This window comes from Mustela lutreola, chromosome 3 (genome assembly GCF_030435805.1).
Source record: "Mustela lutreola isolate mMusLut2 chromosome 3, mMusLut2.pri, whole genome shotgun sequence".
NCBI lineage: Eukaryota > Metazoa > Chordata > Mammalia > Carnivora > Mustelidae > Mustela > Mustela lutreola.
In genome coordinates, this window is record NC_081292.1 from 177,645,909 (window position 1) to 177,673,419 (window position 27,511).

At 35.0% G+C, this 27,511-nt stretch overlaps 1 protein-coding gene across 2 annotated transcripts in view; it reads left to right on the forward strand.

Annotated features, from left to right (window-relative positions):
* CUL3 (cullin 3) overlaps positions 1–27,511 on the forward strand; it is a 90,910-nt gene that overhangs the window by 6,633 nt on the left and 56,766 nt on the right. The window contains exon 2 of one of the 2 annotated variants that reach the window (XM_059167894.1): positions 13,775–13,972. In XM_059167894.1, coding sequence (XP_059023877.1) covers positions 13,775–13,972 — 198 coding nt within the window. Of the gene's footprint in view, positions 1–13,774; positions 13,973–15,255; positions 15,319–27,511 lie in introns of those variants that run through there. The other variant, XM_059167895.1, reaches the window with a different exon arrangement.

Genomic DNA, 27,511 nt, shown 5'->3' on the forward strand with positions numbered 1-27,511 from the left:
GTACTCTTACCGTTTACTCCCTCCACCATGGTTCCTTCTTCCCAACCTGTTTAGCTGTCCACTGTAATCTACTTTCATTGCGGATTGACTCTCTGTATCTTCAGCCTGTTCTCAGAATTCCTTACTGCCTTTTCATCTGAAACCTGGCTTTGCCCTGAGAATACTGGCTTATCTTCTTAAATTGAGGTGTCTGTTTTCCTTGTAATCCTTGAATCATTGGGCCCACATACAATATATTACCACATTCATCATCCTTTTTTGTGGCTTGGGCCGTTGTGAACTACTCTTTGTACATTTCCTATGCTTGTCTCTAACTTCTTAAACATGTTCCTTCAGTCATTGAAGACTTTAATACCTTCCTCACAGATATTCATTCCAGTTAAGATCTTAATTGTATCCACTGTGGCATAGACATTGATTCGATTTAAAATAACGTTTATTGGGCGCCTGGGTGGCTCAGTGGGTTAAGCCGCTGCCTTCGGCTCAGGTCATGATCTCAGAGTCCTGAGATCGAGTCCCACATCGGGCTCCCTGCTCAGCGGGGAGCCTGCTTCCCTCTCTCTCTCTGCCTGCCTCTCCATCTACTTGTGATCTCTTTCTGTCAAATAAATAAATAAAATCTTTTAAAAAAAAATAACGTTTATTATGTGTTCCTACTGGAGGTCAGGCACTATATACAATGATGATCAAATGGTCCTGGCCTCCTCTTACTACAGTGGTGTTCACTCTGTCTTAGAGCTTGTTATTCCATTGCTTTAGAAATCTTAAACTCCAATATTGCATTGTATCCTAATATCTTCATTTATTAGCTATAATAATGAGCAGATTGCTTAACCTCTTTCCTCCTTTGTAAGGAGAAAACAATAGCACCTACTTTGTAAAAATAGTTAATACATGTAAAGCTCTTAGAATAGTACCTGTTGCAAAGTAGACATTGTAAGTAAATGCCAGTTGTTATTATTTAATTATTCTGTTCTGCTTTCTGCTTGTTTCCTTCTCACATTAATGTGCTCTTGGTCCTCAAGAAGACCCCCTTTGTTCTCCAAATGATGATGCCAGTTACTAGTTGCCTCTTTTTCTTTCTCTAGAGCAAGTCCAGAAATGGCACAAAGTATCTTGGATCATTCCATCCATCTGTCTTCACTGCTTATATTTTTTAGGCTGTTGTGCACTCTTGGGGAAAATTGGAAGATAGTGATATCTAAGCTGGACTCTTAGGGCCCCTTGGCAGTTTTTTTGTGTGTGTCCCTGGTAAACTCCCTCTCTCTTTTCCTGTGTGAGCTATTCCAGACTTTAATCACTGGTCTTAAGCTCTTTATTGAGAATTCTCTTATCTGTCTTCTTCCAGAAACTTAACTACTGCTTCACTGTCAAAAACTAATGTTATCTTGTGTAAGTTCTTCAGCTTTCTTTTTCAATTGTAGCCTTTAACCTGTATCTTTACTCATTCTCTCAGTGCCTTACCTCAGGTCTCAGAGAAGGAAAATGTTCTTTTTCTGTCTTCCCTGTCATGCTAACTACCATACTATTTTTCTTCCTATCCAAAAAGTCTTCAAAGAATAGTCTGTATCTCTTTTATTAGAATGTGTATGTTTTTTTTAGAGGCGGCATCAAGTCTTTTTGTATTGATCTTTGTCAGTGCAGCACAATAGTATCCAACAACGTGGAACCAATGAACTAATACACTCTTTATTTTCTCAACTTTAAGATGGGAGCTGGAGCAGTCTTTTTCACAGATTAGTTGTGAGGATTAAAAGAAATATCAGGAAGTGTTTTCTAATAAACAGTGGTATCACTGAGACATTTGAATGAATTTTCTAATCGTAAAGTCAGAATTTTCAACTAAAAAATGTATTATGTTTTATGTAGGACAGTTACTTTCAAACTTGAAGAGCGTCTCCAGGACCCTGGAGGCATAGGAGGAGTGGAATTAGGTGTAGCTTCAAAAATCTCCTTCTCTTGTTATTTAAAGCTGTTCAGAACCTGGCATTTGTATACAAGATTTCATTTTGGAAAAGTTCTATTAACCACTGCTTTAAAATCCAGCCATTTTAAAGTTGAGAAGAGTCCTGCTTGCCCAAGTTGAGACAATAGTAAATTGAGAACTGATTCTTTAGTTGCTTTAACCCCTAATTCAGACCTTTTGCTACTAGAAATCATTCCTTTATTTTTTAAAGTCAGTCTGAAGTTGAAAATGTAGTTAAGTAAAACTTCGTGACTTTCATTCATTTAGTACTTGTGATCACTGAAAAAGGAATGGACCCAAATTTACTTTTTAAATGTGAAAGGTTACTGTTGAGCAAATGAATAAGGACTTCAAAGGAATATCTTTACCTACTTTAAGAAAATACAAGCTCCTTTAGAGATATTTTTCGATAAAAGCAAGGCTTCATTGCTAAGAGGAATTCTTTAACATAAGATTGCAAGTCATTCTTATTTGAAGCAACTCTTAACTGGGCAACCTTGCGTATGTATTTGTCTGTCCTCTTGAAAGTAATCATGATAAATTCTTTTTTCTTTCCAGTTTATGGATAGTATGAGAAATTGCTTTATAACATTAGTAACAACAACTTGTTGAATGTCTACCTTATGTTAATGTGTTTTAGGTGCTTTGAATTATAATTACCTCAGATCCTTACAACCTTTAGATGTTGTTATGATTTTAAATCTTAAGGCTCAGAGAGACCTTGTAAGGTATGTGTGATATTGCATATCCAACTAAGAAAGGGTAGAGCTGGGATTTAGGTCACAGGTGTATCTATTAAAAGATTCATATTCTTCCCCCTACACTACACTGCGTAGTTGTATTCTGTTAAGCATTTGCTAGATTCTGAAACGTTTATTTAGTAGGAATATATTGAAAAATTAATTCTAAGAATGCCATTCAAATTATTAGCCAGGGGCAGATCCTGGGGCCCTAAAGCTTATATAATGCAGTACTCTATAAAAAGAATTCAAAATTAGTTTTCAGCCAGTGAAAGGAGCTTTTGCAAGTGTAAGCCTCTCTCGATTCAAGGTAAATGCACCTCTCATAAGAGAATAAATGTTGTTAAGAACTTTTAGTCAATGGAAGTATGTTTTCAGTAAAATTTGAGTATATAAATTGCTTAAGGGTATCCCAGTGTGTATTGCATTGAATAAAGCAAAGTTACAACCTATGAGAAGGACACTAGTTGACATATTGGTGAGTTAACACTTTCCTCTTTATAAGGCTGATAGCACACTTTTTAAAACTTTTTGAATATTTATTGAATTTCAATTCAATAAGAATTTATCTTACTAAGTATGTTTCAAAAAGGGATTCTTTGGCATTAACATGTTAAAATACTTTAATATAATCTTTAGTTTTTGTGTTTGAGAACATATTAAATAGTTTAAACAGTAAAACGAATTCTGAAGCACAAGAATCAGGCACTTAAAAATAATTCACTTTATGGTATATGCAAATGAGACATGAGAGAAGTGTGCAGTTTTTTTGTGGGGGTTTTTTGCTGAATGCTAGCCCTAGCCAAATAAACAAGTAATTTGGTTGCTCCTGTTTGTATTCATATTTTAATTTTTAAAAGCTAAGAAGGATTTTGAGAGACTATTCCAGTCTTACGTAATAGATGAAGAAAGGGAGGTCTACAGAGGATGATTTACCAAGGGATACTTTCAGGATTTGAATTTACGGAGAACCAGGACTAGAAGCCTGATTTAAATTAAAGGCTCTTTTTTCTAGACCGAACTGAAACATGCCTGTAGCCATAATAATTCAGTGGTGACATTAGCCTATACAACTATAAAAAGACATCTTAATATTAAACACCCATTGAGTTGACCTGAGGTTAGCAGAAGGACACTTCATTCAGGACGCTTGGATTTCTTCATTGCTCTGATTAGCTGTGTGATCCTGGTTAAGCCACTTAGCCTCAGTTTCCTCATGTGTAAAATGAGATTTTTCTTTTTTAAGATTTTATTTACTTATTTGACAGAGATCACAAGTAGGCAGAGAGGCAGGCAGAAAGAGGGGTGTGGGAAGCAGGCTCCCCGCTGAGCAGAGAGCCCGATGTGGGGCTCGATTCCAGGATCCTGAGATCATGACTCCAGCCGAAGGCAGAGGCTTAACCCTCTGAGCCACCCAGGCACCCCTAAAATGAGATTGTAATTTGTGGTTATCTTAGGCTCATTCCAACTCTAAAAGTTTCATTTAAATAGGTATACTTATGCATAAGTCAAGGAATGGAATGCTGGTGTGTTCTGTTGTGGCATAAAACATTTTGTGTAGTGTTGTAAAAGTCACCTACCTATGTTTTGGATTTAGAATTTTCTTTAAAATAAATGGTTTATTTCAGTGATGATGGTTAAATAGTACGAAGCAGTAGGAAATTAGCTATGTTTTTGTGTATTCTTTTTTGTTTGTGAATTGGTAGTTTTGGAGAAATTTTGAGCAGATTTGATACCAGATTTTTGTAATAATTTCATACGATGGGCTTTTGTCATATCACATTTGCTAACTGGTAATTTATACTTTATCACATTTTTCCCCCTCTCCCTTTGGACTGGGGGTACCTGATAAATTTGTATAGCTTTTTACACATTATCATAGTTTTAGAAAAACAGGGTTTACCCATTTCAAAAACAACAACGATAATAAACAAGTTACCTAAAGAGAAGAAAATATTGTCACTTTTGATTAAAATTAATAATTTTTAGATTGTAGGATAGAAACATGAGATTTAGATGTGCACTTAGATATAAACTAGAAGTGATTTTATTAATAGGGAAGGTCTCTAATTATATCTCTGGATAAAATGTGTTTCAGGGTGCCCAGTTGGTGGCCTTTAGTTTTTCATTTGCAAAAACAGCACCAATAGTAGGACAGTGACAAACTTCTTGCTTCAGTGACAGTACTTAAAATTGCATTTTACTGTGATTATCATCAGACCATGAAATGTTACACGTACCTTTTTTCATATAAGCAAAAGTCATTGAAATACATTGTACTCAAGTCAGTTGTGTCTTAACATGGACTTCAGTAGGTTAATCTGAAAGTTTGATCTTTGGTATTTGAAAAAAAATGTTTCAAATTGATTTTTGAACAGCCTACTCATGCTGAGGACTTAAATGCAGATTATAATTGAACCTTCTTTTGATAGTTCAGCTTTCTCATTATAAATGTTACTGTTCCATAATGATATTAGAGTCCAAATGAATGTTGATCAGATTGTTTGTGATTCACAGAATTATCCCAGGCTCCTGTGCTTTTCTAATTGATAATCTTTCTCTCTGCTCTTTGACAACAGTTTTATTACTTTTAGCAGCACAGTTCTGTGGCCATCTGATGTCCACTGTAACCACAGAAAAGCCAATTAAGCAAACATCAATCTCAACTTTACATTCAGGTTAAGTTATTAAATAAGTAAGGCTCTGTGTCAGTTTTGTGTAGTAAAGAAAACAAATGCATAGAACAAGTGCTGTGTGCCAGATGCTTTCACAGACTTTGTTAATTGCCACAATAGTACATGATCATCTCCTGTTTCTTCTGCCACAAACATGTGAAGCAAGTAAATTCTGGAAAGTTAAATAACTTGTGCGAAGTCTGAATATCCCATTATACTGTTCCCTTAACACTTGGGTCTTTGGTTAGATTTTTGATGGTTGAGGTTGCTTAAAGATTAACTGTTGGATAAATGGGATGCTTGCAGATGTTATAAGTCATTGTGTAGTTGTTGGTCACCAAATAAGATTCATCATTATTATTAACCATAACTGGACCAAGTTCAAATCATATTTTTGGAAAGTCACTTAGGCATTTTGCCATGTAGTATAAAGGATACAATAAAATAAAGGAAGACTTTATATTGCTCTGAAGTGCTTATAACCTGGGAGGGAGCGTCCTTACATAATTTATGGCTTAGTCGTATCTGACTTGAATACTGCCATTCCTCAGATATTTGTACCAGAGCAACTTTTTTGAGGCTGAAGCTCAAAATTATGATCAGGCATTTTTCCTTGTTTATTTTTTTCTAGCTGTGTCATTCTGAATTGCCTGGAATTTCAAATTTTCACCCTTTTCCCCACCCACCCTGTTCTAAATTTCTTGTCAAATTATTCACAGGGAACTAAAGACTTCTTGTGCTTTGTATATAGTGGATGTAAAGAATACAGTTCTCTTCGTTTTAGTTTTAATTGGCTCATGCTGTAGTCCTCTCCAACTCTTATTACAGATCCTACAAGATGTGTAAGTATATAACAGACTGATATCCTTCCAAATTCACACTTTTTTTTTTTTTTTTTTTTAAGATTTTATTTATTTGTCAGAGAGAGTCAGTGCGCACACAAGCAAGGCTGGGCAGCAGGCAGAAGGAGAAGCAGGCTCCCCGCTAAGCAGGGAGCCCAAATTGGAACTAGATCCCAGGACCCTTATCATGACCTGAGCTGAAGGCAGCCACTTAACCAACTGAGCCACCCAGTTGCCCCCAGATTTAGGCATTTTGAAGGTTTTTACGTAATTTGAAATAATGTAGATGAATAATCAAAAATGTTTTGAAAAAAAAATACAGATTGTTAGGGTTGTTTTTGTTATTGATACTTACTAATGAGGATATTGTAATCCTGGATTAAGAAGAGGCAAAAGGGGGTGGAGGTCATTTTTAAAAATCAAAGTTTTGTTTTGGTTTTTAAAAGTCTCATTAAACCATAAGCACTTAATGCTTAATTATACCTTTTCTTTAAAAGAGCTTTTGTTTCTTTTCTTGCTGAATGAGTTTACTTTCCCTGCTGATCACTTTATAACTTAAACTTGTTGGAGCAGAATACTGTATATGCTTAATAATTTGCCAACATTAAACGTTTGTGTGTGTGTGCATTTTATTATGTTATTGCTTTTGTTGCAGCATTAACAAAATTCCTTCCTGAGTGTTTTTGCAATTAATGGAACCTAAGGAAATCAGTTTCATCAATGAGTTTAAAATCCTGTTTGAATAATTTAGAATATTATTTTAAAGTACGTTTTAACTCTATTTTAAAAAATACACAGTCTCAAGGCTTTTAAGTTTTGTGACTCTGAGTGAAGTATGGACTGATGTTTTTATGGTTAACATATTGATGACATTAGAGTTCATTTAGCCCTTTTAACTTTCATTGATCATTAATGTTGTATTCCTTACCAAGATGAGTGAGAATTTAAAGTTCATCAGTAACATAATTATTTTGCCATTGTTACTGACATGTTCATTTGATGCCAAGACCAAGGCATGCATATGTAAGAATCTGCACTTAAAGTCCATTTCCTTTCACATATTGTTTTTAGACTTGCTTGAGTTAGGGAAAGATTGTAGTTTATGGATCCTGTCCTGGGGGGCCTTTTCTGGATATGATTTTTCTCCTAGTTAACAATTTATTAATAAAATCAGTGACTAAGCAGTTAAATGCATAGGAGAATCTGAAAACACTGCTTGATAAATGAAATTTAAGAGTTTGTTGCTTGTACATTACTATATTTTATTTGAAAAGGACATTTTATTATTTTAGAATTACATTAATTTATTAATTGCTTAAATTTAATTACATTAAATTTTTTTTCCGTATCTTTGTGCTTACTAATTTAAATGCTCAAACTTGCATTAGTATAATATAGGTAAAGCAATATTCATTCACTGGACATTTGTTTATGGCCATCTAAGTGACATTAAAGAAAAATGCATAGCCCTTTTAGTATCTCTTAGTCTAGTGGAGGAAAAAGATGCACAGCTGTTTATGAATCAGTATGAAGCGTAGGATAGATACGACCTGAGTGTTAGGAAAGCGCTGAGGAGGGAGTCCATTTTGCTTGAGGTGGTCAGGGAAGGAAGATACATATGTGATATACATATATGAGCTGTGTTCAGAGGCTATATAAAGAATTGGATAAAGAAGAGGCAGAGGAGGGGGCCTTTAAGAAGACAAGGGAGGGTGGTGAATGAGCTGGAGGTGTGTCATTGGATTAGAATAACTATTGATTTAATGTTGTTAAGGAATAAATGTAAGATAGGTAGTGATGAGTGAAAGTAGTGAAGTTAGAGAAGTAGACATAGACTAGATTTTGAATAGTTTTAAAGTACATCCTTCCACCTCTGTAGTTAATGAGAGTTAGGTTTTGAACAGGTTTATTTTTTAAATGGTGATTCTGAAGAAGGTAGATTCTAAGAGGTTATTCGAGTTTATAATAGTTGGAAGGCTGACATGGTGATCTAGGTGCAGGTTTTAGAATAGTATGCAGGATGAAAGAATGGGAACATACTTGAGAAATAATCTGGGGTCCTCTGTTGGCTGCACTTTATGATTGAATGAAAGAGGATGAGAGAAGAAAAGTTAAGCCTTGGCTTTTAGCATTTATAACTAAGTGGCTTGTGAATTAAAGAATACAAAAGGAAGATATGTGTGTGTTTGGGGTTCAGTTAACAGGGATTTGGATCTGATAAGTTTGATCTATGTCTAGAACATTTGGCTTGAGATGTCCAGCAGGCAGTTGAAAATGGTAGTTTTAGACTTTGGAGGACTGTCTGGGCTGGTAGTAGAGATTAGGGAGCAATTAATATATAAGCTAGTAGTTTATTCTTTGAGATGTGGACCAAAATTCATTGGAAATGTGATAAGAGCTCAGGACTCATCATCCAGGAAAAAGAAATACGCACATTATATTTGTAAAATTTTGTGTACAGTTTCAGGAGGCTCCAGAATCCCTTACTAATCTGGTGTCTTGTAAATTTTAGAATTTTCTATGTGAGGGTAGTCATTGTAACCATGATAATGGATGGCAATGCATAGTAGCCCAGAGTAGAGTGAAAAGAGTCAGGACAGAGCTCTGGGGAATAAAATGTTTTAAATGGCACCGAAAAATAGGAGATAGAAAGTAGGGAATAGTGTTTCCAAAAGAAGGCTACACTATACTGACTTGTGTGCATACTTGTACTTTTCAGGTACTTTTGTTTTAGTTCCTATCTGTTTGTTTATTAAGCTTGAAAAGTTATTTTATTGTTTTTTTTTCTGACAGTTGATGCCCATAGTTGGCAGTTTGGAGATTCTATTATTGGATATTTTATTTAGTCAACTGTGAGGGATTGTGCTGTACCCTGAGCTGGGTTAAATTCTACTGACATTGTTATTTAATCTTCAGGGTAGTGCCTGAGGTAGATACTGTTGTTAAACCTACTTTATAAGCAAGGAAATAAAAGATTTTGAAGAGTAAAGTAACTTGCCCAAGGTCACATGGCCTGTTAATTTAGCAAAGCCATGATACCAACTCAGGCCTTTTGGACAGCAGAACTTATATTCTTTACTGATATACCACACTGTGTTTACCAGGATAATCAGTCACGCTGTGATATGGTATCCTGGATTAGCACAGTGAAATGTAACATGAGTCCAGAGGATTGGACTAGATCTGGGGATATATAAATTCTAATCTCTGAGATTTGGAGTCAGTAGTTTAATGTCTCTGGGTCCATTTTTTCATTTACTTGAAAATTTTTATACCTAAACATTGTTGTCCTGTGACTCCATCTCTGCTCTGTCTATAAAGCATGAATACTGAGGAAAGTACTATGTAGAAATCTTGGATTATAAAACAACTCTTGGTTTATATATGTGAGAAATGATTTATTATAATGTAAGGGCATTTCTACAATATTCAAAGTCTCTTGGTTTATGTGTTTTAAGTTCTTTAATTTCTAATAGAAAATTTAGTAATTTGTTACAGATAGCGACCTTTTTGTACATTTTCTAGCTTTCATGTGGTCTTATCATACAGAGCCTGAAAAGATCATTTGCAGTTTTGCTCAGCTATTCGCAGTATGGTTACCTCTGGAGTTTAGAGTCAACATTAACTTTGGTCTTCCTCTGGAATTTTTCTGAATGTTCTGCTTTATGTGTTCATTATTTAATGTTTAGAGATGGTGTCTTAGTCAGCTTTTTTATAACCTCAGTGTATAGAGTACTTGAGGCCATGATTGTCATATGGACTTGTATCTTTTATTGTGAAAAGTTATGAACAACTACATCTTATTAAACTATTTTATAAGGATGGCATTCTGTGTATCAGGATATCTGATTAAAAAAGAGTAGTTTCGATCTAGTGGTAAATTCTCTTAAGGCCTTTTCAAAATAGTATTTACTAGACCTGGGATTTGAATAAGATTAAAGTAATAAAAAGGTTGGTTTTTTTTGTTTGTTTTGTTTTGTTTTGTTTTTACAGAATTCCTTTTAAGCACTTCAGAAAAGATTAGAATAATAAGGCTCTGTTGGAGTCGTTTGCTTAAGAATCCTCTATGATTGAGGGTTGAACTGATATTTTACTGCTAGAGTAACTGAAAGAACTATTTTGGGGTTATCTAAATTACTTACTCTTTCACATTCATACCCATTGAACATAGCTTGGAGGGAGTGTGGTTTTTTTTCCCCCCCATTAATGACTTTGTTGAGGTGTGACTGACATGCAAAAAACCATACATATTTAACGAATGTAAGTTGGAAGAGAGTGTGAAGCCATCACCATGATCTATGCAGTAAACATATTTATCACCTCCAAAAGTTTCTTCTTAACCTCTTCAGAGAGGATTCCACTCAGTAATTTCTGTCCATCCAAGTCAGAAATAGGTGTGAAGCTGATGAATAATTGTTGCCATGTTTCCCAGGTTGTGAGTGCAGTACATGGTATAATAACAGCTCCTTAGTCAAAGATTAGCAGGACATCATTTCATCAGCAAGTATGAATGTTTGTTGTATGCCATGTATTACTTCAGTGGCTGAGGGATTCCTCAGTGAAAAAAATTGCTGCCTTCATGCAGTGGACATTGAATGGGAGGAGGGAGGTGGGAAAAGAAATAAGGAAAAAAAAATGACTGTGGGGTTGGAATTTGGGGGTGACTAGTAAGAGGAGACTGCTATTTTAAATGGAGTATGAAATTAAAGCTTCATTTTTTTTTTAAAGATTTTATTTATTTATTTGACAGAAAGAGATCACAAGTAGATGGAGAGGCAGGTAGAGAGAGAGAGAGAGGGAAGCAGGCTCCCTGCTGAGCAGAGAACCCGATGCGGGACTCGATCCCAGGACCCTGAGATCATGACCTGAGCCGAAGGCAGTGGCTTAACCCACTGAGCCACCCAGGCGCCCCTAAAGCTTCATTTTATGGTGATGGTTGAACAAGAATTTTGAGGTTGATAAAGTGAATGAGCCATGCAGATACCTGAGGGAAGAACATTAGAGAGAGAGAGTAGCAAATACAAACATCTTGAAGCAAAAATCTGTTTGACATATTCCAAAGAATGGCAAAGAGAGTCTGCTGTGGCTAGAGCAGGGAGCAAGGAGGAAGAATAGATGAAGTCAGATTATCAGATCCAAATAATGTTCTGTAGTTTGTATAAGTACTTTGACTTAACTTCAAGAGAGATGAAAAGTCACTTGAGGGTTGTGAGCAAAAGAGTGACATGATTTATGTTTTTAGAAGGTCACTGGTTGCTCTTTGATAGTGGGTTAGGAGCAGACCAGTTAGGGAGCTTTTGGAATACCTTGAGAGATGATGGTGTTTTCGACAAGGCTAGTAGTAGTGGAAAGGGTGAGTAGGAGTTAGATTCTAGGTACATTTTGGATGTAGAGACAAAAGAATTTCCTATTGGATTAGAATCAAGTTGAGGGATTACAAGCTTTTTTTTTTTGGCCTTAGCAACTGGAAGGATAGAGTGGACATTCGCTTGTCAGAGAAGACTGCTGGGAAAGCAGAATTAAGGGCAAGGATTAGGATTTCTGTAAGTTTGAGATGCTAGTAGATATTCAGTTAAAAATATGGCTGAATATAGGACTCTGGTATCAAGGGGAGAGGGCCAAACACAATATATAAATATTGATGTTAACTTAAGCCATGAGCATAGATGAAATGAGCTTCACCTGAAAACTGAGTTGTGGCTAGACAAAGAAGTTCAAGTTTGGAGGCTGCTGGGAGGGAAAGAACTAGTAAGCAGACTGACAAATAGAAACTAGAGGAATGGGAAGAAAAACACAAGATTGTAGTGCTTGGAAGGCAAGTGAGGAGTAGGAGTGATCAGCTCTTTCAGTTGCTGCCAGATAGGTCAAGAATGATGAGAACTAAGACTCTAGCCATTTAGATTTTGCAGGATGGAAGTCACTGGTGACCTCCTTGGGTAATTTCATTGAAACAGTAGAGATGAAAGACTTACTGGAATAGATTCAAGATATAATGAGAAAAATGAGACTTGGAGACAGTGAATGTAGAAATGTCTCAAGTCTTGTGATTTTGCTGTAAATGGAAAACACAGGCTTGGATGGTACTGGAGAAATGGTGGGTTTGTGAGCATTTGTTTTTAAGATGGGAAATTGATGATTTTGAATGTGTATAGAAATTGTCTAGCAGAGAGGAAAGAATCTGATGATGCTAAGAAGGGAGATTGATAAAGGGAGGTCCTTGAAAAGATGAGTTGGGATGGAACTAAACTTCATTCTGTATAGGTATCACTTGGGGTCACAATGCAGATTATAGTTCTGTAGGCATGGGGTGGAGCCTGAAATTCTGCATTTCTAGTAAGTCCTCGATGATGCCTATGTTTATGGTCCCTGTTTATAATTTGAGTATAATAACTTTGTACTTTGAGCTCAAGAACAGTAGAGTAGTAATATTGATACATAATCATATGGATTGCTGGATATGGTTGGGGTTTGTACAGTATGTCTTCAGGTCGTTTCTGTTTTCTCAATGGAACAGGAAGCAGGTCATTATCCAAGAGTGAGTTTGGGAGGAAATGGTGTAAAATCATCTAGGAAGATAGTCAGTAGTCTAGAATGTAGGATTATGGGGTTGCACCCAGGGCCTACTTGGTGGTTAGTGATAATGAATTTAAACTGAGACATGTTGAATATTGGCGTATATATGTTATTCATTTACTTTGATTTCCACGTGGTGCATGTGAAGAGTAGGTGGGTAGATGGGGTTTAGAATAGCAAGTATTTCGGTCTGGAGAGGGGAAAGTGATTCATAGGTATATTTCTTCCTGGGAAAGGAAGAAAATAAGAATGCTAGGTTAAACAGAAAGTGTGTGTGGGAGGATTGTTTGTTTTGTTTTTAACTGCAGTTCTTCTTCCAATCTTTAATTTGCTAAGGAGCTCTGTAAATCTTCAGGAGAAGAAGATAGTGTTCATGTCCTCAATTTTTTTTTTCCCTAAGATTTATTTTAGAAAGAGTGCATGCAGGGAGGACCGGGATGGGGCAGAGGGAGCAGAGTGAGCAGGAGAGAGAAACTTAAGACTGCGCTGAATGTGGAGCCCATTGTGGGGCTCTATCTCACTATCCTGCGATCACGACCTGAGCCCAAACCAAGAGTCTGAAGCTTAACGAAGTGAGACACCCAGGCACCCCCTGTATTATTTTTAAAATCATGGAACTCTTTCTGTCTCAGTAGCTCTCTGAGCTTGTGTTCTACTAAATAAACTAAGGAAAAGTGTGCTTTACACTTTTGGCTAAATAAAGCAAGTATTAACATCAGGGATTATGATTTCATTTAAATTGGAGGGGTTTAATGCATATAAGAAAGGAAGGCGGTCTTAAAGTATTTTTAAAAAATTGCTCTGTCATCTCTAAAAAATCTTAAATGTACCCCTTTATTATTGTTAAAACAAGAAGTCTTATAAGTCATACAGATTTATAATCTTAGGCATATAATAAGATAATTACTATATGGACAAACACAGATTTTCAACCATTGGTGTTTCTTTTTGTCTCTTTTTCTCTTTTGGATATTACAGATGACCATGGATGAAAAATATGTAAACAGCATTTGGGACCTTCTGAAAAATGCAATTCAAGAAATCCAGCGTAAGAATAACAGTGGTCTTAGTTTTGAGGAGCTCTATAGAAATGCTTATACAATGGTTTTGCATAAACATGGAGAAAAGCTCTACACTGGACTAAGAGAAGTTGTTACCGAACATCTCATAAATAAGGTATCCAACTTTAAAAGGACTATTGCTAATTATATGGAATCTAGAAAATCCTTTATATACTATATTGTACTTTGACTAGAAATACTAGTTTTAAGGGCTCCAGGAAGCCTATAGAAATATATAGTAATCAATTAATAGTTGTATTATAATGTAGTATAAAACCTCACTCAAAACTTATGATCAGCTAAATCACAATTTTTGATCATTGAGGGAAGGTGAAGTTTGTGATTTACAATAAATACATTCTCTGTAATCATAATTAAGGAAACAGACTTTCATTAGTTTACGAATACTTGTTTATTAATATATGAATTTTAGAGATCATTATTTTTTCCTTAAAATGCTTAACCAGTCAGTCCATTTTATCTTTCTCTACTTTCTCTGTGTAATAAAACAACATTGTTTAAAAAAATACTAAGACTTTACACCAGTTGAAATTGACATTATTTTAGCTGAGTTTTATAGTAAATGTGAATTGTTTTTTAAAGTAAATTAGTGTTGGGCTATTAAAATTATAAATATTTCTTTGGTGCTAAAAAGATATTTTTACTTTTTAAAATATTTATGTAGAACAAATTCTTCTATTGCAAGTATGTCTTGCTTTAAGATTGTCAGATAAAATAGAAAATTACCATAGGTAAATAAAAACTTCTCAAAGTTTTTGTGTGGTATTAGGGTTCATTTTTTAAAAATTTAGAAACAAAAAAATGGGAAAAGTTGTACCAAATAGTACAATGATCTCTTGTATTGTAGATACACCAGTTAACATTTTGCCACATTTTTGCTAATCTTTCTATTGACACTTGTTATTATTACTATTATTGATATTACTATTATTGCTGAAGAATCAGAGAATAAATTTTAAATTCATTTACCCTCAAATGCTTTGGGATGTTTCTCCTAAAAACAAGGAAATTATCTCACTTAACTGAAGACTAATGTTTGAAATCAGGCAGTTTAACATTAATATAATACTGTTATCTAATATAGTCCATATTCAGATTCATCAGTTGTCCTGTGTAACAGTGATGTCCTCTATAGCAGTTTGTTTTCTGATCCAGGATCCAATCCAGGATCACACACTCAGCTCCAGAGCTTCTTGTCTTTCAGCACATTGACATTTTTCAAGAGTATGGGTCAGTTTTGTAGATTGTCCCTCGGTTTTTGGTTTGTCTGATTGTTTCCTGATGACTAGTTTCAGGTTATGCATTTTTGGCAGGAATAATACATAAGTGATGTTGTGTCCTCAGTGCATCACATCAGGAGGCACATGATGTCAGTTTATCCCATTATTGGTGATGTTAACTTTGATCACTTGGTGTCCGCCAGATTTCTCCACTGTGAAGGTACCTTTTTTCCCTTTGTAATTCATAAGTAATTTGTTCAGATATATTTTGAGACTGTATAAATATCCTTTTCCCCAAGAAACTTTTATGTGATGGTTCTAGCACCCATTGATGATTCTTGCATGAATCATTATTACTGTGGTGGTTATAAAATAGTTACTTTCTATTTCTACTATTCCTTCCATAATTTCTTTCTCTTACATGGGATTACATGAGGAGGTACCTAGTATCTCATGAAGCAAGGTGATTATGTTCTTTATGCAACCAACAGTTTCTTTAGTGCCTACTGTGCACAGCTTTCTAGGAATATACAGTGGGTACAAAGATTTGGTATCCCTTATTTGTACTGTGATCTGAGAGATGATGCAGGCATTTAGATAACAGTGTGAGGCATTATATAATTAAGTGGCAAATGAAATCAGTAGGCAATAAATGGCTTAGGAATTCAAATGAGGGAGAAATTATCTGGGGCTGTAAGATTAAATGGGAAAGTATCAAATTGAACCAAGCCATGAGACATTTGGGATATAAGTGAATAGTGTGGAAGGCATTCCAGGATGGCAGATGTCATGTGATTATACAGAAATAAGTTGGATACGCTTAGGTGGTAAATGGAGTTTGATTGAGGTATATAAGAATTTATGGGGATTAGTGCATTCTAATATAGTGGTTTGGGAAGAGATTGGAGGAAAAACTTGAATGCCAAGCTAAGGAATTTGGGCTTAACAGTGGAGGTTTATTGGAGGTTTTTAAGTGGAAGATAATGTGACAGAATATTTTAAGAAGATTAAGATGAAAATGGTATAAATGTAGAATTGGGTGTTTGCTGGATGTTTGCTGGAAATTTTGAGTAAAGTAATAGGCTAGACATGATTGGATAGAGGGTGTGAGAGATACGGTTTTAGGTAAGATTGGATATTTTTATAGTTGGAAGATACCTTAGATATTATTTTATATGAGGGAAATTGAGTGTGAGATCATCATAAAATGCTCAGCTAGAAATACCATGTGTTTAGAGATAGATTTTGAGCTTGAGCAGAAACTTAAACTGAAGATGAAGATTGGATGTTTGGTAGCATGTACTCCGAGGAAGAAGTATTGGATTTCAGAGAAAAAAAATCCTAGAGCCAGAGGACGAATTTTCAAAAGCGAGTTATGGTACGTAGGTGTGGGAAATGAAGATGACTAAATAAAGAAACTTGGCATCAAAAGGAAGAAGAAATGTAGAGTGCAAGAGTTTTGCTTAAAGCTCTTGAAGGGGAGATGATTGAAGCAGCTGAGTTCTTGGTTATGGAGAGAGTACGGATTTGAGAACAGAGAAGCAAAGGTTTTAGCAGCAGTCCCATATTGAATGGTGGTAGTGGTCATAACTTACTCTTATTTAGCATTTGTATGTGCTAGGTTCAGTTCCAGTGCTTTTACCTCTGTTAGTGGTCACAACCTAATGAGCAGGATATGACTGTTCTCTCTGTAAGTGGAGAAACCAAGGCACAGAGAATTAGTGATTTGCTGAGATGCACATAGTAAGCGGCCTAGCTGGAACAGTACAGGCAGTGTGGTTTCAGGCTAAGTCCTTGACTCCTCTGTAGATCTACTCCTGAGGCATAATGAATGGATCAAGTTGCAATAAACTCAATGAAACTGAGGGTGTAGGAGAGGCTTTGAGTAAATTGGCTCAGTGTTTGTAAAGCTGTAGTCCTTTAATTCTAGTTCTTGGTTTATTTATAATTAAAATGAAGGAGCTAGTAGTAATATCTCCTGAGATTCTTTAGTTCTGAAACTATTACAAATCTAATAATTAAGCCATGCATCTTCTGAAGATGAGATGAAGAGACTTGGAGTAGCCCTTCTTGGGAATATACTAAGGAATTGGCAAGTGAGGAAAAAGATAGCCCAATAGGAGTTGGCCTGAATGTGTGATTTGTCTTTTTTGTTTGTTTTGAAGAATTTGCTTTGCAGCTTGGGCATAGATGCATAAAAAAACATCTGTAGTTACATGCTGTATTGAGAGCTGGCTAACCCAAAAAGTGAGGAGAAGAGAGGAGACCAGAGTGGGAAGTCAGTGTATAAGTGATTTTTTTGGACTCCGAAATATGGTTAGGTAGAAATTGAAGTCATGTGACCAATAATTCTATAACTGTAAAAGCTTCGGCATACTTGTGAGTTGCTTAAAGTGATCCCATATCTCAGGTTAGCTGTTATTATTTCAAAATATAGGCAATTCCTTATAATATGTTCCAGAGAACATATATTCAAGTTAATTGTGCTAAAGAAATTGTATACACTAAATTCTTTTTATTTCTGTTGCATAGGCATTAGTCATACATCACCAGCATCTGAAAAAGTTTTTTAATTTTTTGTTTCTTTCACAAAACATTTGACCAGTTTAAACTAGTCAATTTCTGGCCAGGAAATATACCAATACCAGTGTATCTAATGATTAATTTTATTATTTCAGTTGAATTAAATCTTTTAACCTCTGCTAGTGTCTGCTTTCATTTTTGTGTTCTTCATAGATCTTATTTCATTCTTAGTCTTATGAAAACATTTAGTAACCATACAAATACAGTACTACTATATGAATGGGACAAAGAAGTTTGTTAACTGATAGGCAGAGCCATTATGTAATAGCCTAAATGTGCTCTGATGTAGGAAGTGTCTTTTTTTCCTACCAAATGTGCAGAAGCACAGTTTGCATAAAAATTGATATTACCTGTTTATACGGTGCACTTTCTGACTAGAAGGTGAGAAATTGGTTCAGGTTCAGGGTCTTTGGTATGAAAGGAACCGTATTCAGTCTCCCAGAATGTATTCCTTTTTGTGGTTCTGAAAACCTTATGTGTGGTCTAGTCAGGTTGGGTTTTTTGTTTGTTTGTTGGTTTTCTTTGTTCATTATGCTTTTAGCACTTTGCAACTATGTAAGCAATAATACTTTTTTTTTTTTTTTAAAGCAAAGTTACTTTCTACTGAAGTGAACATTTTAGTGCTGTGGTATATAGGCAGCCAGGACCTATTTTTTCATGTTGAAAGATTCAAATGAAATATAATTTTTACTCAGAGTTTGTTGCTGATATCCTGGTTGCAAGATGAGAATAGTAAATATCTGAGCAGCATCTTTGATAAAACAGCGTGGCACAAACTATCAGGGTGGATGAATGGAGGAACTTTACTGAGATTAGGGTAGCTAATTGTTGGCTTTAGAAGTAAGTTCACAAAATTGAAGCAGCCATAGAAAAGCTAAATGCTTTTCTTTTAACTTGGTAGTATATTCTTCCGATCTCTACAAGAATGTTCCCTTTGAGGAAACTGAGACCCAGAGGAATTCAGTGAATTTCTCTAAACCACAAAGCAAAACTTGGAGTATTATATGGCCTTTGTGCCTTTCCATAAGAAAAAAAATCTCATTTTGGTAAATGTGAAAACATTTCAGAATTGACAGGGTTATCTTTAACTTTTGTTTCTAAATAACTTTAAAAGCATGGTTTTACTGGAGAAAAAGTTCTTTCCAGTTTTAAGGATTTTTAAATTATAGATTATTTTGTCAAAGCCTCAAAAGTACCCATGTAAGACTTATTATTACATAATTCAACATCCAGAAGTATGTTATTTGCCAGCCTCTGACTTAGGTATAAAAAATATGTTGGAATGCATTTGATCCCTGCAGTCATAGAACAGTTAAACGAGTAAATAAATGTTTAGTTATAAAACATGTTGAAGAAAACAGGATACAGTGATAGAGGAAAACTGTATATTCAAGAAATGACTCTTTGAGTAAGAGGGAACTTGAAAAGTGAGAAGGTGCTCATGAGGAGTGTTCCAGGCAAAGGGGACGGCTGTAGAATGTTTTTTCTTTGCAGGACCAGATAGTCAGTATTTTTAGTTTCCTGAGCCATAGATTCTGTTGGTAGTTCCTCAACACTCTCCTCTTTTAGCACCAGAGGAGCAATGGACTATTTGTAATGAATGAATATGGCGGTTTTCCAGTACAACTTTATTTTAAAAAGACAGCAGACCATCCTTTGCCAATCTCTGGAATAGAGAAATTAAAAACAAAGCCTGTTGTGAATGGGGAATTAAGTATTGTCAGTGGGGAAAAATGGGACCAAGATGAGGTTTGGAAAGAGAGGCATTGAAGCCCTGGTATAAGGGCTTCATACTTAATTACATGTACATTAGGAAGCCATTCAAGAATTTTAAATAAGACAGTGACATGATCTGATACAGATTTTTAAAATATTACTTGGGTTGTTGTGTGATGCATAAATTAGGGGGCCCAAGAGTTGAAGTGAGGGGAGTAGGAAGGAATAATCCAGTAATACAGGTGAGTGAGCAGTAGTGGTGATTTATACCAGTGTAGTGAGAGTGGGGATAGAAGATTACAGATTCAGGATACTTTGAATGTAGAAAGATTGTTACTTCTTAATAGATTGGTTGTAGGGAATGAGGAAGAGGAAAGAATTCAAGAGGACTAGGTTTGGTTCTTGGGCAATAGGGTGTTTTCCATTTTCTTAATATACGGATGAGGTAGAGAAAGGAACTCCCTTTGAACAGGTTGATTTTAAGCTGCCAGTGAAATTGAATATGCAAATCTAGTTCTCTGAGAAATTTGAAGTGGAAATGTAAATTTGGGAATCATGAGCGTATAGATGAAGTTACACAGAAAAGAGAAACAAGGAATTTAATCCTGAGGATTTAAAACATTTTAGGTAGATTTAAGGATTGCAGTGGAAACTGAAAAATGACCGGATCAAGCTCTAACTTTAAGTTATAAAATGATGTCAACATTTCTTTAGCAGAGTTGTGGTTTTTGTAACCATTTTAACTCTGTGTGTTTGTGTGTATGTTTAATGGCTAAAGACAATTTTAAAATTAAACATAGTGCTAATCAATTCTGTTACTTGTGGGTAGGGTTAGGTAAGGGTGGAACCATCTCCCACCCTTTGGCTTTATTGAGGTGTAACTGACAAAATTGTAAGATATTTAAGGGTCTTGTTGATTTTTTTGGAGTCATCTTTTAAAAGATACCTGTTTGGGATTTAAACTTGACGGAAAGTGTTTAAGCTCATAGTGAAGTAACTGAAGACTTGCTTTTGCTTCTTGTATCCACTGTTGAACACTTCATGTTTAATAATATGAAAAAATTTAGAAGTAGCTGTAGTGGAAAAAGTACTGGGTAGAAAGTAGGAAAAACTGGGCTTTAGGCTTAATTCTGCTACTAACAGTCATGAACAAATTACTAGACTTCTCTGGACTTCAAATTACTAATTTATAATTGGGATTGATTTTGTCATCCTAAATGGGCTTTAAAGTTATATAATGATTATGTATTCTGAAAATTTTATTTTTTTAAGACTTAGGAATATTAATAGTTTTAAAGTTTACTGTTGTCCTTTTCTGTGCCATAAAACGTATTTAGCATAAAAACATTTCCATTTTTAATTGTTTCTTAAAATCGGGAGAGAAACTTTCTTTGGTTTTAATATGGAAAGAACTTTATTCCAATTTTGTGATGCTTAATAGGTTTCTTAGATTCGCCTTATGCTTAATTTTCTTTTCTCACCCAAATTATTTCTCTTTAGTAATTGAATAATACTATAGTAGCCTCATAAATGAGCTAATTTTTGTACTTTGAAAGTTTGAGCAAAAACGATGCTGACTTTAGCTGTACCAGAAACAGCTTCTTCTTAATAAAAAGAACATTGATTTCAGTGATTTTTAAAAGTATTTCTTTTATATGTAAGTGATGAATTATGTTATTTGTAAGTGTGATATGTAAGTGATGAATCACTAAATTCAACTGAAACTAATACTACACTATATGTGTTAAATAACTGGAATTTAAGTAAAAACTTGAAAGATTAAAAAAAAAGAAGAATCCATTCTATAGATACATTTAAATATGTGTATAAAAAGTGTTTGTACTAATATTTACTGTAGTATTGTTTAAATGCTAAAAAAGGCTGAAAACTATATAAATGTTCACTAATAGACTGTTGAATAAGTGGATTTATATCCACACAATGAAAAAAAATGAAGTCTTTATATCCATATATCCTGTTCTTCAAATATTCTCTTACTTTGAATGGAAGGCAGAATAAGGGAGCTTGATCCTGCTGACTTTTTTCATTCATTTAGAAAACTCCCTATTAAGGACCTCTTATGTACCAAGCAGTGGTCTAATAATAAGCATTTGCATTATATGAAAAGTCCCTGCCTTTGGGGAACTTAAGCACTTGAATCTGTGCCTAGTAATCTGATCAGTTCTAAGCACTTTGTTTTACAGGTAGAGAAACTGAAGCTTTGAAGAATAGTTTGAAATTTTAAATGGCTTTCTCGTTTGAGGTTTTTTGGAGTTTTTTGTATGTGTGGTAAACTGAAAAATCTTTTATAATACCTTATTATTTATTTTTTGTATATAGGGTTTCATTTGCTGAAAATGATGTCTCTATATAAACTTTTCTTTAGTATATTGATTTTTCTCCCCATTTTTGAAAGGAGAAAGAGAAGAGCCAGGATTTTAAATGTTATGTTTATTCACCAGTAAATTAAAGTGTTTCTATGAGGGTACTAATTGCATGTGGAAATGAAGTTTGTATTGTTGGTAAGCTTTGGACTGTTTTGTTAAGCCAATTACTTAATAGACTTAGCATTTATAATAAAGCTTTTTTAGTTCTTTTCCTTTCTTTCTAGGCAAATGTGAATAAGTGTAGTGGTTTTTATTTTAATGACATTTAAGTACAAAATATAAGAATAATAATTGCAGTGAATTATAAAAGGACATTGATAGAAACACTCAGGAATAAGATTGTTTGCAAAGACAGATTCATTTCAGAAGCCCACAGATACTGAGTCTCTTGTGTTTCATCTACCAAAAAATAATTAAGACACTATGCCTGTCAGCAAGAATCTTCCAGTTTTAGTGAGGTAATCAGATTTGAAGGAGAATTATTTTGCTTGAGGAATTCAGGGCAAAGTAGAAAGAGCCTCCACTGTTGATGAGCCTTAAAGAATTATTAAAGGTTCATCATACGAACAGAGTGAAAAGATAGTCCAAAAAATGGCATAAATAAAAAAGGCAGGTAAGCATGAGCATAGTCAGGGAATATCAGTGTAGATGGACTATAAAAGGTTTCAGATAATTTTGGGGGAATGAGAGTGGTAAAGTAGGCTGGATTAGGTTTTAGAAAGACATTATAGGGAATTTGGGTTTTATCCTGTTGGGTGGTGGGAGCTATTGGTTTTTTGTTTTCCAAAAGATACTGACTGAAGTGAAGATGGAGTGAAAGATTTAGTAGACATGCCATCTTAAGTGCTTCATTGCTACATATCTTTTGTTCTCCTGCCATCTTGTCCTTATTTTCTAACTTTTTAAGTTGTTGAAAGAAACAACTATTAAAATGAATATTGAAGTAACTTAGGGTGATGACAGGAGGAAAGCTCTGTCTGAGCTAGGGGTACAAACCTTTAAGAATATGATTTGGAAGAGCGACTGGAATATGATTAGAGGAATCCCCAAAGAGAAAGAGATTTGGGGGGATAATGAAGGGAATAGAGAATATTAGAGATTCAGGAAGATGGCAACCGCGGGATAGGAGGAGCCTAAGAAATTGAATGTTTGAAAGGATTGGAAGAGAAATGGTATTGGGGAGAGCCAAGGTTAAGGTGTTACTTAATTTCACTACTTTGTACTCAGAGAAATCCCGATTTTTCTAACTCTTTTTTTTATATTAACTGAGGACATATTTTTTTAAAATGATGCTAAATTTAGATGATTTCTTACTTGCTTTAACATGTAGCAAATACTCTTTATGTATGGAATTATAAAAATGCATTCTCCTAATTTACCACTGTGTGCCCCTGCTTTGAGCCTCCTGATTCTCTACTGCTATTCATTGTATTCTACTTTGTATTAAGGTCCTATGAATGCTAGTATTAAGCTCCTCTATCCCCCATAGTGGCTAGCACCCTCCTTTGCTTGTTGGAAGGAATCGTTATATATCTGAATTGACAGTTTGAAGAAAGATTTTTATGTATTCTTTTGAATTAAGAGCTTCATTTTGCACACTTCAAAGTGAGTGGGGAAATTCTGCCACTAGGAATGAATTTTAAGTTGAAATTACAGGTAGTGTGCTCTTTATAAAATGTTTAAATTTACATTACTAAGTATTATATATATGTTAGTAAAATTATTTACAGAAGAATGTTCTGACAGCAGTCGAGAAACAAGTTTACCCTGTAGTAGCTATCTTACTGTTTTTTCCATGATACTGTTATGATTCCTCCGATTGAGACTGCCACCTTTTTTTCCTGAATGTTAGTGAAAATAGTGAGAAACAATACTATCAGACTAGAAAATATCAGGAAGGCAGTGAATTTTATATCATTGAGGAATCTTTTGACGTTAGTGAATTCTTGGAAAGTTTAAAAATACCAACAAAGTTTAAGAGACCAGCATTTAAGATTAATGCTCCTAAGCTTAGTACAGTTTGCTTTTGAAATACAAAAATTTTAAGGTTGTTATGTATTGTGAGAGAGAGCAGTATCTATTCAAACTTACATTGAGTATACAGATAATAGATATTAGCTGCTTTACAAACTCCTCTACTTATAAAGTAAAGGGATTCCTTCCAGTTAACAGAGAAATTTGTTTTATAGAAGAAAGGAAAGCAAGAATCCAGTAGAAATTGAGAGTTTAGGAAGTACTATATAACATATGTCACCATATTTATGTATATGTGTTTTGTGTCACATGTTTCTCAAAATCTAAAGCACTTGGGAATGCAGATCCTGATTCAGTAGAACTGACCTAGGACCCAAGATTTTGAGTTTCTAACAAGTTCAAGGTGATGATGATGATCATGATGACAGTCTTGAACCTTATTCTATATAAGGACCACACTTACAGAGTAGCAAGATCAAATATTTATGTGATACTATTATAAATAAGTAATATCAATAACATTATGGTTACAACAAATGCTTATATGACATTTACTGTGGGCTGGGCCCTGTTGTAAGCATTATTTATATATTAACTCATTTTATCCACACAACACCTCCTTGAAGTAGGTGTTGTTATTATTCCTATTTTGTAAAAACTTGATACACAAAGAAGTTACTGGTGGTTATGTATCTATTAAGTGTTGGATCTGTGATTTGCATCAGACAGGCAAACTTTTCAGCAACTGCTCTCCTGTGCGGCCTCTATTCCCTATATAGGACTGTTAACATAAAAATAGCAAAGTATTACACTATTTCTTTTTAATCTTTTAAATTAAGAGTTCTCTGGAGAAAGCGAAGAGCTATGGAGCTTTTTAAAACCTATGTGTGTCAGATTAGGAGAGGTGTCTTCTACACTTCATGGAGATGGACTTCTGTAGGTAGCCACTTTTATCGACAGGTTTATGTCATCACTGATGTAAGTTTTTGAGCTCTTCAAGAATAACTCTTTAATGATATTCTTTAGAAAAATAGGGTTTACATAACTGGTAAAATTTGTAAAGCGACAGGCCCCTGAAAAAATTCAGATATATGTGGGAACTTAAATTTTTGATCATGTAAATGTTGCATATTTATCTAAATAGTCAGATGAAATAAACAATATTTGTTTCAGAATTTGGAGACCAGAGGGTACTTAGCAGATATCCTTTGGCTCTTAATTTTTTTTCCAAAAGATTGGAAAATGCCACTTTTTAAATTCTGTGGAACCAGTATAAATCATATTTACTCAGGGAAAAATGGAGCCTACCTTGCAGTAGTATTAAGACATCTTAGTGGAGCAGGAAATAAATGCCATTGTTCTAGTCAACCCCGGTAATAATATGCATAGGAGGAGCTACAGACCAGGTAAGTTAACTAACTTATTCAAAGTCCTGGTTAGTAACTGCCCTGAAAGTTGTCCTCAAATACTAATTTGATTTTTTAACTTTGAGTGATGGTTAAAATACTTTCGATTTCTAGGAGATTATATGCCTTTAAAGTGTTAGTTTCTCTGTGGTATTTTGTAAATGTTTTTTGTGTAGTTAGCATATGCTCCATGTATTCATGACCCATTTTGTGTTTTTTTAAATTTTTTTTATCGGGAGGCCTGGGTGGCTCAGTTGGTTAAGCAGCTGCCTTCGGCTCAGGTCATGATCCCAGCATCCTGGAATCGAGTCCCACATCGGGCTCCTTGCTCCGCAGGGAGCCTGCTTCTCCCTCTGACTCTGCCTTCCACTCTGTCTGCCTGTGCTCGCTCTCGCTCGCTCTCTTTCTGACAAATAAATAAATAAAATCTTAAAAAAAAAATTTTTTTTATCAAATTTTTTTTTTTTTAAGATTTTATTTGTTTATTTGATAGATCACAAGTAGGCAGAGAGGCAAGCAGAGAGAGGAGGAAGCAGGCTCCCTGCTGAGCAGAGAGCCCGATGTGGGGCTCTATCCCAGGACCCTGGGATCATGACCTGAGCTGAAGGAAAGCAGAGGCTTTAACCCACTGAGCTACCCAGGCGCCCCCACTTCGTGTTTTTAATACACAATGTGTATTTCAGTATTTCAATGCAGAATAATGCTAAATACAGTTTTCTGTACTTCAGAGATTTGTCTGTATTTGAATTTAAAATTGTCCTGAGTTTTGAGACTTTTTAAGAAGGAAGTCATTAATTTTCAGTAGTCCATATCACATTAATTATATGGCTCATTTCTAGTTTCAGTGGACTTTAGAGCTAAAATTTTTATAATTAGTTTTAGCCAATGAATTTCTTTGTGTTACCTAAACATTTAATTAGGATTGGCTGGCTGGGATTTTGCCCAGGCATTGAAACTGAGGGGGTGAAAGAAAATTGTAATTAATGATTTAATTGTGTGTGTTGGCAGCAGGGGTGGGGGGAGAGACTTTGCAGATTATTATTAATGTCTTTGACTCTCCAACCAGCCAAGAACTCCTGGCCCAAGGTAGCATCCTTGTCAAGCCATGAAGATACTTAGATAAGAAAACTCGAGGGCAAAGACTGGGAACTTGTAGGTCTTGGCATACTCATGCCTACTGGCCTCTCTTCTCTTCCTCCTTTCCATCCTCTTCCTTTTGCCAATAATTTGATTGAAGATGTGTTTCATGCAACTTGGACATTATCAGTGAACAGATTTTAATTACAGTGCTGAAAAATAAACATTTTCTTTTGATTTAGTAATTCCACTTTAATCTTGGCTGAGGATGTAATTAAAAGGACAGGAAAAGCTATGTTCACAGAAATGAAGAATGTAGTATGCCAGTTTGAATTATTCCAGAGTCATTCATAGGTTGACACCCCTGAAGTAATTAACAATTATTTGGTAATCAGTTTGCCTTTTTTTTTTTTTTTTAAGATTTTATTCATTTATTAGTACATGGGAGAGAGCACAAGCTGGGAGGAGGGGCAAGGGAGCTAGAGAAGCGGACTGACAGCCCCTGCCACTGAGCACTGGACTTAATCCCTGCAACCTGGAATCATGATCTGAGCTGAAGGCAGTTGCTTACCAACCGAGCCACCAGAGCACCCCTCAAAGTTGCTTTTAAGAATAAACATTGTGACATCCTAGCTTATGTTTACGGTATAATAACTAAACGGCACAATTTGAGAATCATAGTTGTTGCAGATTTTAAAAAGTTGATATTAGCCTTTTATTTTCATATACATTTCTATGAATTTTAGCCCATGTGTATAGATTCCTATAAATGCTGCCATAATTAGTATAGAACATTTCTTCACCCTAGAACACTCCCTGTTTTCCCTTTGTAGTCCTATCCTCCTCCTTCCCTGAGATTTGGCAACCACTGATCTATTCTGTGACTGCAGTTTTGTTTTCTCAAGAATGTCTTGTAAATGGAATAATACAGTCTGTAACCTTTTGAAACAAACGTTTTTCATTCAGCATAGTTATTTTGAGATTGCTCCAAGGTGTTGTATGTATTGGTAGTTTGTTCCTTTTTATTGCTGAATGATACATTCTGTTGTGTGAATGTACCACGGTTTACATATCCATTTACCTGTTTATTTGTTCAACGAGTTTTGGATGGTATGTAGTTTTTTTGTGATTATGAAGAGAGCTACTGTGAATATTTATTTAGGTTTTGTGTGTATGTAGGTTTTCATTTCTCTGGGATAAATATTTATGAGTGGGATTGCTAGGTCATACGCCAAACTGTTTTCCTCTAGGGCTATACCACTTTGCATTC